At 38.8% G+C, this 13,129-nt stretch overlaps 1 protein-coding gene across 3 annotated transcripts in view; it reads right to left on the bottom strand.

Moving 5' to 3' along the window:
- Positions 1-291: 291 nt before the first annotated feature.
- The window catches only part of PFN4 (profilin family member 4), a 374,103-nt gene continuing 361,265 nt past the window's right edge, over positions 292-13,129 (bottom strand). For all 3 annotated transcript variants that reach the window (XM_044062767.1, XM_044062765.1, XM_044062766.1), the window contains exon 5: positions 292-692. In XM_044062767.1, coding sequence (XP_043918702.1) covers positions 664-692 — 29 coding nt within the window. In that variant the 3' untranslated portion in view covers positions 292-663. The remainder of the gene's footprint in view (positions 693-13,129) is intronic.

A 13,129-nucleotide genomic window follows, 5' to 3' on the forward strand; every position in this document is an offset into this window, starting at 1 on the left:
GTACAGCTGTGAGAGCTGTATATCTGTACAATGACTAAAGTGGAAAGATACAGATTCATCATTTATTTATTTATTTATTGACATTTGTTAACCGGGTTGGTCCAGCTGGGCCAGGGGCCTGTTTTCAGTGGAGACCCGAGGAGGAAAGCTCCAGTTACAAAACAATTAAGGATTACATAGGTAACAAAATTAGAAAGTAGCATAACCAAGTTTCACTCCAAAACATATTAGTACACATTCGATTGTAATCAAATACATTTAGATTGCCCTAAGAGAATAATCACAAAGAAATAAGTATATGAACTATTTATTTATTTTTTTTATGTATGTACAAACAAGTTACATACAGGTGATCAAACAAGTTATATACAAGTGATCAGATTTCTTGCCTAGGCTCCTAGGAAGGTATAGATGCTTTCATGAATTGAGTCCTGACAGTGTGATCCTTTCAGGAATAAGTGGATATGAACAGTCAGCTGTGATTTACCAAATACGTTAGGTACCATTTTATGGTCTGTAACCCCTACAAAAGCAATATAAGGGAACCATAGCATCATGTTGACTTTCCAGCCAAACATTCTCAAAGCACTGTCATTCATTTTCTTTAGTATTAAACATGGCACAGAGAAGCAGATGAAAGCAATGTCTTGATCCATGTTCTTCTCATTTTCCCTTTTCTTTAAAGTAGTCACCTGTGGAATTAAGGGAAAAAAATGGTTACAGTACATTGCATACAGACTGTCTACTTTATATCATGCCACCATTTTAAAAATGTAACTTCACTTCTGTTATTATTTCTGAGTAGCCAAGTTCAGTTCTCAGCTGGGGTATTTTGCTGCAGAGTTTGCTTGACCTGTCTGTGTTTGTGGGGTGATTTGCCAGGTGCTCCAGTTTCTTACCATATCCCAAAGATATTCTGTAGCTGAATTAATGACATTCCAAATTACTCATATGTGTACATGTCATGTGTGTGACATAAATATCATGTGCGTGCTTGTGCGCGTGCATATGCGTGTGCGTGTGTATGTGTGTGTGAGAGAGAGAGAGAGAGAAAGAGATAAACCGACACCGTATCCAAAATTGGGGTGTCTAACTTGTGCCGAGTGAGTAGAGGGATAGACTCCACTTTACTCTTAAACCTGATATAAATTAAAGTGGATAATCAGAGACTGAATTAAGTCATTATTTATGTTAACTTTATAAGTTCTCTTTTCAGCCATGTCCTGAGCAACAAGGCTAACAATAAGTGTATACAGCAGTCAATCATCTGCCACATTTATGTCAACAGAAACATCAACATGCAGCTACTGCCATCATCAAGGCTATCCAGTTCTTCATTTTGTCCTTAAGTCACTGATCCTCTACCACTTGTCCCATGCCTTTATTGAACCTGTCAACAGTTTAGTGTTCAGTTACAAATTAGCTTGTTATTCATCTCCACAGTATTCTCTTAGTAAAGAATTATCTTTTCTGTTCTGTTTCCCTTTAAATGTTATTGTTAAATCATGTCCTACCCTTCCCCTATGTCCATGCTCTAATGCAAATCCAGAAGTTAATCTTTTCAAGTACTACGACCATATCATACATACCTACCACTCATAACTTTCAGGATGAAATCTTCAGCTCTTCTAATGCTGTGTCATGTTCACAGTTATGCAGTACAAACCTCTGTTTTTGAGCACCTCCTATGAATCCATTCTTCTATCCTAAAATTTGCAGAATAATGTTGCCTCAAAAAATGGACTCTAGGCTTTAAGGATGTCCCTACTGCATTTTCCTTCACTCATTTAATAGTAGAAATATTTATTGAACCTAATAATAATCTTCTTCTGACTTTTTCCTGGTTAGGGATCGCCACAATGGATCACCTGTCCACTCATAACTGGCAGTGGAGTTTTACAGTGTCGAGTAGCCAGCCCGGCGCCCAACCTTCCAAAGAAGGCACACACACACTCACACCTAGGGCTAATTTAGAGTGTCCAATCCACCTATAGCATGTCTTTGGGATGTGGGAGGAAACCGGAGCACCCAGAGGAAACCCACGCGACCACTGGGAGGACATGCAGACTCCGCACAGAAGGCACCCCAGCCAAGGATCAAACCAGAGAACCTCTTGCTGTTAGGTGGCAACGCTAATCGCTGCACCACCGTGGCCGCCCTATTGAACCTAATAATAATAACAATAACAATTCTCAAGTCTTTCTCTTTCGGTTAATTCCAGTCCGCCTTCCATGATTATTTTATTCAAAATGCAACATAATGCATGTCTTAACACTTTGTTTTCCACATATGTGACCTCTGCACATCCTACCACATGTTTCCCCTTCAGGCAATATCCCAGGATTTATGTTTGTATCATCTTTCAACCTAAGAATTAAAACTTAGTACCCCTGTGTAATCTCAGGTACAAAATTATTAATTACCACATTACTAACTCTCCCCTACTCATCTCTAACTCTGAAAATACCACCTCAACATCTATCCATTGTATCCCACTAGTCAGTATTTTTCAGTACACTGTATATCTTTTCCCTTATCCTGATGTTTTTAATGTGGGATCACATCAGTTATTGTGAAATTTTGGTATACATCAGACCACCCACCTTATCCAATACAGCTGTCATCCTAACATAAACTTGAATCAGGTATGACAGACATGACTTTCTGTCTTTCAGAAACCATACCCTGATACAAATCATCTACCAGCAGCACACCACATGTTCAAGAACCTTGTTAACCAGTCTGTAATTAACTTTCACAGTTTTTCCCAAACAAACTGTTCAACATTTAGGTCTATAATTCCTAATAGCGTGCTCAACCCTACCTTGCATACTTCTTTTTTTTCCTGCCCTTGGCTGACATCAGCTACCCTCCTCCAGCTTCACAACTGCCTTCTTTATTCCTCCTGCATCCACCTGGAGTGAGGGCTGTGCTACTGAGAAAAGACTGGTGGATTTTGTGCTCTACCACTTTGTGCTGTTTATAAGCTCATTCTGGGCATTTGAACCTGTGACATGAATGTCCCCACCACCATGGCAAAGTGCCTATCTTATGAGCCAAATTCCAGGGGCATATAATGGGACACCAGGTGGCCATTTCACCTCTACATTAGCACATCACCACTTCTGTGATCCTACCCCATTCTGACCTGGAATGTGCTTTGCCATGTTCTCTGATGTACACAATCAACATGGTAGCTACACTCTTTCCTTCCAAGTAACTCTCATCTCTCAAACCTGAGATTGGTATGCAGCCCCTTCATTCCTCTCCCTGTCCTCATTGGTTCCTCCAGTCCTGAAGCTGCTAATGAACCCCTGATCATTTAGGTTATAAGCAGAGCTCCATCCATTTATGTCACACAGCCAACATCTTTGCTTTGCCTATGTTACCGCACGCCTTTTTATGTCCATATCTTTTTTTATTTTTATTCTGTATCCTCTGACAGATTAAGCTGGTTCCTCAAGCAATAATAATTATATTTTACAAGGCAGTTTCCCATATAGTCTCTTGCATTGCAAGGGGTTACTTAATGTTCCACTTATGCCTTGGGAACCTGTTGTGATACTCCACTATTATAAATTTCCTGCATATTTGTTAGTCAAACAGCACCAGAAATACAAGGTCAAGAGACCTGAATTTTGTCTGTGAATAAAACAGAATATGCTGGAGAGACGTGTGCTCCAGAGACTGCCTCTCCTAAGGACCAGGCTTCCCCACCATGTGAAGTTGAGTTTGTCTATTACCAGTGGATGGAGAATAGAAAATTTACACCAGGCCTGGCACCCATGTCCCTTACAGACAGCGGTAGCTTATAAATGCCTGGCCCTCAGTGTCCTATTTGGATACAGGACATCATTATTCTTTCAGAAAAAACTTGGCTAGGCTTAGAAAAGCCCACCCCCCATGGGTCATTAGCCTAGTAACACTCTATGAGTCTATGAATCCATGTGGATCAAAGAGTAAATCAACTGCAATGAGTAAGAGAAGCCTGAATGTATTCTAATGCCAACTTAATGCAATGACATTTCTGCACACATGCTGCCTCCCAACACCAGCTACTGCCACAACAACTTACATGCAAGGGATGGCAATTATGCTCTCATTAGTCCTCACCAAAGGTCACGAATGCAAGACCCCGGTCATCCCCTGGATCAACACAACTGACAATCAGCTACCCATTCCAGTTTCATCTCTCTGCCTCTCTGCCAGATGGTGCCGCTACCTCCATGCATTACTTGTCTAACTTATGCTGATTGCAGCTTACAAAGAAGCAAAACTTCCATTCATCTAAGGCAGCTATCATTTTGTAATCTTTACTCATAACTCTTAACTCTAAAGACATGGGTGACTACATAGTTAAATGTTCAACCATCACACCTGCTAATATGTTTTTCATAAAATCGGGTGGCTGGCCATCAACCTATACAACTTTTGCCATAAATCACAAAAATCATTTGCCTTAGTTCTTTCTCAGAGGCCTCAACCAGCTGTTTCACTCCACCAGTTTTAACTTTTGCATTCAAGCACTGGATCTTGTTCCTTGCTTCTTCACTGAACATAGGCACACACTAAGTATGTGTATAACAAACTCATTTATATCTCCCTTTGTTTCCCTTTCACCTTCAGAAAGATAAAAATCTGTTTTTTCCCTCTACCATAGCAAAAGAAACACTGTCTGTCTTACAACAAGCTTAAACTAAATGAGCATTATGTAAGTGACCAATTGGAGACTTCATGTAAAAAGTCAATATTCCTGCCTTCTGAGATCTCCACTGCATCAAACCATCAAGTTAACTGCTTTGACACTGAGTGGCCAGTTACTTTGCCTGACAATGGGCATGTCAGCTAAGATAATGCTGTGAGTGCACACACAACCATTTGTTCAACTTACTGTGGAATGGACCCAGGTGTGGCAAAGCTGATTAAATCCTACACAGAGCCCATGGATCCATTTATTCTCTAGACTATGTGGGCATCTTTAAGATCAGGGTTTTTTCATCAAAGAGAGGCATTAATTGAACCATATTGTCCGGAAGCCCACTTTAGATTCAACGGCTGGCAGATTATCAATCTTTTAACCTCACTTTTTGGAGAAGATCATAGAGAATGCAGTACATGAACAACTGTACTTTTATCTGTTATCTCACAGCAGCTTAAATCCATTTCAGTTTGTTCTTTGATTGGAACACAATGATTGGATAGCCGTTGCTAGAAAGGTTAATGACCTTTTCATGGCAAGGTAGCAACTGTTATATTCATCCTTGGTTCTACTTTATCCTTCTCTGGCTTTTGACACTCTGGATCACAGGAATCCTTCTGGACCTTTGTGGTCTATCTAACACCAGAGTGGGGTAACACAGTGGTCCATATTTGAATGGTTTGCCTCTTACCACTGAGGTCATTTCCAAAGAGATATTTCAGGGATTAATTCATCAGAGAGATACTCTGGGGTGTAGGGTCATCCAGTGCTCCACTTTGTCTCCCAATTTGTTCACAGTGTACATTCTGCCTTTAAGACTGGTCTTTAAAGATAAAAAGATTTAATATTAATGTAACATAGACAGCATCCAGTAGTAAACCACTTTTCTCAGGTCTAGCTGTCCAACTTTGATTCTATCCTCAAGCAGATAAGAAATAGCTGACTCAAGATCAGTCCTAAAATAACTGAGACCAGAATGGTTCATGCTACCACTCACACTTTTCCAAATGCATCCCTAACTCATCTTATATTCTTTGGAGATAGTTTGTTGGATGTTACAGTCAAGATAAAAGATCTTGTGATGGTAGTACAGTGCACTAACATTGAAGGAACAGGTGTCAGCAGTTAGATCATCTTAACTTCCAGTTGAAGACTATTACCAGGCTCAGACAGACAAACTGATTGCTTCTAAGTATTGGCCAAAGAATATCAATGTACTGCGACTAGAACACCTCAACTATGTTAGTGTAGCATACATGGGGGTCTGAAGTATGAATATTGCATGCCTGCAGCAGGTCTAGAATTCTGCAGCCAGGGTTTTCACTAGCCAATGCAGCTTTTGTCATATTAGCTCTATACTGCAGGCTTTGGGTTGGCTTCTAGTTATAGCTAGGTTGGTATTTAAGATTGTAATATATACTTATCAAGCCTTACATGACTTGGGTCTGCTGTACATAAACAGCTGTTGGACGCTGTACTGCTTGCCCTGTACGCAGTGCCCTGCCATGATGACTAGACTCTGAGAAGAGTGAGAATATGAGTATTGCATTCTTATTTTATGCGTCATGTATGAGTTTGTGATGAGTTTGTGTGATATTGGAGGTGATGGAGATGATCTCTCTCTTTGCATACATATATATATATATATATATATATATATATATATATATATATATATATATACATATATACACACACATTGTTTGGTGCTGCGGGACCTTTCCCCCTCATCATGAGGAGCAGAGAGTCTTGCACTCTACAATACAAAAACTTTTTTACGTTTTCAACTGTTAGGCTAGTGACCCTCCCATGTTTTTTAGATTGGTGGGTTAGAATAATCATGTGCCCATTAATCAAGACATGATTATTCATTATGCACCTGACCTGTTAGTGCCTTATGTCTGTATGCATAGTCAGATCTTCGGGGAAAGGGATGCTAGTTGCTCCTAGAACCAAGTTTAAAACATTAGCAGATGTTCCTCTGCAGATCTGGTTCATGTTCTATGTAACTACCTACCTACCCTGAACAAGACAAGTGAAACTAAGATTTCATTAAGATTTCCTTTATTGCCATATTTAAGAGTAACTTTACATCAGTATGATTAGTTTCTCTTTTAATGATCTCTTTGTGACATAATTACTGTTTTTGTCATTTCTTCACATATTTTCTTTGCTTTTGTTTATTTAATTATTTATAGTGCTTAGATTATAAGCAATTTAACAGGTATAAGTATGCTTTCTCCTTCTGCAGTTTCAATAAATTTCTTTACATGCTCTGTGGTAGCTGCCCTCTTTACACACTCCAAATACAATTGTCAGCCACCTTTCATTTTCATGAATGCCAGTCTCTTATATCTCATAATGTTTCTCACTTCCCTAGTAAACTACATAGTACTTTTCATTCTCTTAAAATTTCCTGTCTATTAACATCCTTCTACTGTAAGATCTGCCTCCACTTCTTTATGTTCACAAAAGTTCCTCCACCCTTCCTTTTGCTTTCAACCTTTCAGCCCCTCCTAGGTATACACCTCATGTCAAATTAGTTGATAGTTTGACAAGTGAATCAGTGTCAGCAATGGCAGCTGGTGACTTCAAATTAAAGGGGGGCTGCAGGAGACAGCTGAATGGGTGGGGCCAATGGGAAGGGGTGTGGCCAACTAAAAGGAGTGGAGCTATGCTCAAAACCACAACAACATGAACTTTAATTAAATACACCATCCTGGGTGCCAAACCATCATTACAAGAGTCCAATCAAGACAAAGTGAAGTGTAGAAGAAAAAATATTTCAGTGCATTGGCTAGCAAGATGGAAACACAAAGGTTGTGAGGCATGAAAAAATAAATTACTTTTTAAATACATTACTGGAATGCCAATCAAAAGCAGTTATAATTATAATTTATATTCAGCTTTATTACCAAGTAACATGCTGAAAGTAGCAATCTCTGTGATACCTCCACTTGTAAAAATGTTTCTTACCCAAAAAAGACCTGCTGCCTGACAACTATCCACTTGTTTCATAGGGAAGACATGATCAAAGTACAAAATGAACAGCAAACAAGAAACAAGCTCAAGGTAAATTGCTTAAAGGATTCCTGCACAAGTTATGGACCACACGTGATAGATTGACATTCCGTTTAGTTTACGGGTAAAGCCTGAAAAGATGACTGCAAGTCTCCAACAAATGTAATGAGCTTCTGAAAATACTGTAATCATGTCCTTTATTACAAATACTGTTGTATGCATTTCAATACCTAAGGCTTACACGTTATCTTGTTATGTTATTATTCTCTATGGCAACAACAAAAAGTCTTTCAATGTTGGTAATTGTTTAACAGTATGCTTAATAAAGCTTACTTGCATCTTAAATCTCTGACAAGCTTACCTGATAGTCATTAAAGCATTGCTACTTAAACACAGAGCAACAGGGCACTGCAACAGCATGCATTTTCTGAATAATAAGAAGCATAAATCAACAGTATAAAAATATGACAGAAAACCAGAACATTCTGCAAAATCAAGGTGAAAAGCCACGGTCGTACTTGTGGTCTACCTTGGTCTACCTTGGATGGGGGAATACTCTGCACACTTACACTGCATAACTGCTCCTTGCCTTGCTTGGACACATCCAAAGCCACTACAGTGGGGAGTGGGGTGCAACAAGTATGTCACAATTTGAAATGTCTCTGGCTGACGGTGATGGCTCATACCTCTCAACCTCAGAGCAAGAAATCTGGACAAAGCCATACATAGAAGTGGGATACAGGCCCAAAAATAAGAACAATTTTTAAATATTGCTCTTATAAACTTAGAAAGATAATAGACTAGTAGTAGGTCTTGCATTAGTATGAATTTTCTGAAGGGTATGAAATCTGAAACTCAAATGTCTGCCATTATTTTCTAACTTCAGTCTTTAATGATTTGCCACTAATTTACCAGAAAACCACACCTTTATGAAAAACGGACCAAAAATGTGATGCAAAAATATAAAATTGCCACACAATACAGCTGGGAACCTGCCAAAGAAGGGACACCTTTTTAATATTAGTACTGGTAACTTGAGCAGCTGACAAAATAAGAGCATCTACATGCATTTCTGAAATAAAAGTAATCTGTAACTCTGATTATTACAGTTATTTATAATTGTAAACCCTCCACGTTTTCTTCAAAAATTGCCATTTTGCAGAGGGATTATTAGGGGGAGAGTAACATTTTGAGCCGAAATTGGGGGCAGTTGAGAGGTTTAGATATTCCTAATTCTATAAAGCAATTTATTTGCAAGTACCTCTCAACCTCTTAATGCAGGAAATCTGGACAAGGCCAAATATATTGGGGGAACATACAAACAGTACTAAAAATTGCTCTTGTATAAACTCAAGACAGTTGATAGAATAACAGGTCTTGCTTTAGCATGCATTTTTCTGAAGTTTATGACGTCTGAATCTCAATGTCTGTCATTATTTAGTGACTTCATTCCTAAATGATTTGCCAGAAAACCACAAATTTTATGAGGAACATATCAAAAATAAGAAGCAAAAATCTGGGCAGTTGAAAGGTATAGTTCAGCTGGGGCTGTCTGAGTTTGCTGCCCTTCCCCCCTCACAAAATCATGGTTGAATGTAGCCTCCCCCCTGCAGCCATTCCAAAGTCCCATTCCTTGGTTATTTCACTCCATTTACCATAAAAACTGTAATGTGCATACTGCTTTACTTCTGCAATGATTTGGATTTCATTTGAAAGTTTTATTTTGCATTTTACAGCACAAACACTAATATATATCTGCTAAACAAAGTAATGCAGTCTCACAATGAAAATAGACTTAGCATTAAAACTTCTCTGCCCTTGAAACTCACATTCATTGAAACAGCATTGAAACCCACATTCAAAGAAAATGCATTTTGCCAGTGGCAGATACAGATTAACTTTGGGCTGTTTTCAAATCATAGGCCCCTTGAACACGAAACATACATGTGCTGTTTGATACACCTTCCTGATTGTATAAAATTAGATTCTTTGTACGATATAATACAGTTGTTAGAGGGCATTTTAAATTTATTGTTTTGAAAACTTTTCCAGTAAACAATGAAACAAAATGCATGCACCAGTAATGACAAAACTGCCCAATTCAGAACATTTCCATCATAAAAGTCTACTTGAACTTCTACAGTCCACCAGTATCAGTAAATATGCACAATCTCTAAAGAAGTAAAATTCATCTAAATTCCACATTAAAGAAATCTGTAACTAATGAAGAGGCTGTTGCTAGCAAACAACTTTATATGTCATTGTTTCACCTACAAATAAAGTGCCTGTTGCCCTTGAGGAATAAATTGCCTATGTTGCATTAAAAAAATGATGATATCGCAATAGGGAATGGATGACAAACTGATAACAGGTTCATAGTTACTAGGTATCTTCACCAAAAAGGACTGCAGCATCTACCCCCTTTACAGCATAGTACAGTATGAGCAATGCATCTATCTATTGTGGGAGTAGAACTTACAGTCTTCATCATTAAAAGCAAGTACACTACCTGTTGTGCTATTAACAATGCAAGCTAACTCAGCATAAGCAGCACTAAACTTTTGTTCCTCTGCAGCTCTCAGCTCCTTGTAAATTCTACTTGACACTCAGCTGTATCTCTGAACTTTGCAGCACAAGAAATCTGATAAAAGCCAACATTTATTTGGGGGAATCCAAAATCCAGGGACACATTTTAAACATTGATTGTACTATGTTGGAAAGTTGCTAGAATAAAATTCTGTGTTACCACCATGCATTTCACTGCCAAGTCTTAAACCCAGGACCCTGTGCAAAACAGTCAGAGCAACATACCACTATGCCAAATCAGCTGTTTTGTGAAAGAGAGGAAGACAAACTTAAATGGCTACCATTTACTGAATTTGGTTGTCACCATAGCTGTCAACCTCTTAGCACAAAACATCTACAAAGTCAATAATGGGGGAATACAGTCCCCAAACATATTCATCAAATTCAGTTCTCACCATAGCTCTCAACCTTAGCACAAAAAACCTGGACAAAGCCAATAATGGGGGGATACATTCCCAAAAATAGGGACAAATTTCAAATACCCATTTTATAAACTTGGAAAATTACTAGAATAAAATGTTTTGTGTTACCATGTACTTTCTGAAGAATATGAAGTCTGAGATTCAAATGCCTGTTATTTTTATTTATTTAACATTTGTTAACCAGGAAAGTCTGACTTGGAACAAAATCCAATTTTCAGCAGAGGCCCAGGGAGAAACACTGCAGACACATGTCTTTGTAAGATGGGAAGACATGCAGACTCCACACACAAGGCACCCAAGCCAAGAATCAAACCAGAGAACCTGTAGCTGTCAGGCAACAATGCTACCAGTGCAACACTGTACTACTGACTGCACAAGGAAAAACAAATGTACAGAAACCACAGATTTTATGAGGAATAAAACAAATATGAGGCAAAAATCTGCAAACTTTTTTTACGAATAGTGGTGGGTAGGGAATTCTGGCCCTTGCCACTTACATCCATGGTACAGGGTTCAAGCCTGAGGTATTCTATACCTACCACCATGTGTTCATTGGGGCACTTCCTGGTGGGTTTTTCAGCCTGCCGATTATTTTATTTATTTTATTTTACATTTGTTTGCCGGGATAGTCCAACACATGTCCATTTACAGCAGAGGTCCGGGGAGAAAAGCTCCATCAAGTTATAATAAAGTTAGCATGATACAAAATGTTACATTTTGCAAAAGAAGCATACATAGATATAAAATGGAGAGCAGCATGTTACTAATAAATTATACAATCAGGGCAGCATACTGAGGTATTATCTTGTTACAACAGGTCTAAAAGAGAGCATAGAGAAACAACATATTACAATTATATGTTACACATTACAGAGCAAGATACTGAGGTATTATACTGAAACACAAGTCTTGAAAGAGGGCGTAGAGAAACAACTTATTACAATTATAGATTTGCAGTAGATTCCTGATGTCTGCAGCAGATAGTTAGAAATGTAACCATCTGTTTATTTGTTTATAAAATGAAATGTGGGTTGTTATGAGATGCATGGGCATAACCATTTATTCATTAGGTGCACTTTGAAAGAATGTTTGAATATGGTGATAGAAGGAGCAGAGGTTAAAGAAGTGGGGAGGCTGTTCCAGTTTCTGGCTATGTTGTGGGAGAACAGGGCCTTTCCTGCGGAATTATTGGCTTTGGAGATACAAAGGAGTATTTTTTCTGAAGAGCATAGGGGGTGATTTGATATGTACTTGGTTAGTAGTTGGTTAAGAGATGGGGTTTTGTCAGGGTAGTTCAAAATCTTGTAGGCAAGTGTTAATTGGTGGTAGGTCAATAGCTGTGGAAGTTCTAGCCATTTCAGTTGATGTAGTGCCTGATAGTGGTATATGTTACAGATGGAGTTATTAGCAAATCTGGTGATTTTATTGTAGCAAGACTGAAGTAGTTCAAGGTTATGTTTTCTTGTCAGGGTTAGGATTGGTGCGGCATACATAAGGGTGGATAGTAGGTGAGTTTGGGCAAGTGTAATTCATGCCTGATCAGACATAAATGTTTTGTGTCTATACAGAGTGCCTATTTTTTTGTGGACCTTTTTGATTGTTTGTAAGATGTGGACATCAAACAGTAGTTGATTTCTACACCAAGGAGTTTAGTATTGTCAGTTGGGGAGATGTTAGTTCCATTCTTGGATGTGATTGTGAAGGATAATGGTTACATTTAGTTTTGTTGGGAGCAAATATGAGTAGTTTGGTCTTGTTGGGATTTAGAATGAGCTGGATCTGGGTGATCCAGTTTTCCACAGAAGTGAAGGATTCCTGAGTGAGTTTTTGAAGGGTAAGGAGGGATGGTGCGGAGCAGATGAGAGTTGAGTTATCTGCATATTGAATGAGTGAAGCATGTTGGGTGGTGGTATGTAGGCTGTTAGTAAATATAGAGAAGAGTAGGAAGATGATGCTGGTTTTCCCGCAAGAGAAGGCTTGAAGCCCCAGCCGGCTGACGATGCAGTCCGGTGTCGTTCTATTCCGCGGTCATCATCACCGCACAGACTTCTGGGCTGCAGGGCAGGGATGCTGTTCTCCCTTATCCGGACTGCCTGGCAGAGCAGTCTGGAGTTCTGAGAGAGTACCCAGAACTCCATAAGCACAGCATGCATGTGTGGAGTTCCGGACTCATTTTATTTTTCTTTTCTGTTTTAGTTTTCTTTTCTGTTTCCCTTTTCTTTTTCGTTTCTAGGTTGGGGGGGCTGCAGTCCTGCAGTCCTATAGCATGAGCCACACCTGAGTGTCAGAAGTCCCTCCTCATTTTTCAGTATGTTTCAGAATATTCTACTCCATGTTTTAAAAATTGTCTTAGCCCATATTATGATGGTATTCATTTTAAAATCTCCCTTCTCTTTTAAAT

The sequence above is a fragment of the Protopterus annectens genome, chromosome 2.part1 (genome assembly GCF_019279795.1).
Source record: "Protopterus annectens isolate FY-2018-M chromosome 2.part1, PAN1.0, whole genome shotgun sequence".
NCBI classification, from domain to species: Eukaryota; Metazoa; Chordata; order Ceratodontiformes; family Protopteridae; genus Protopterus; species Protopterus annectens.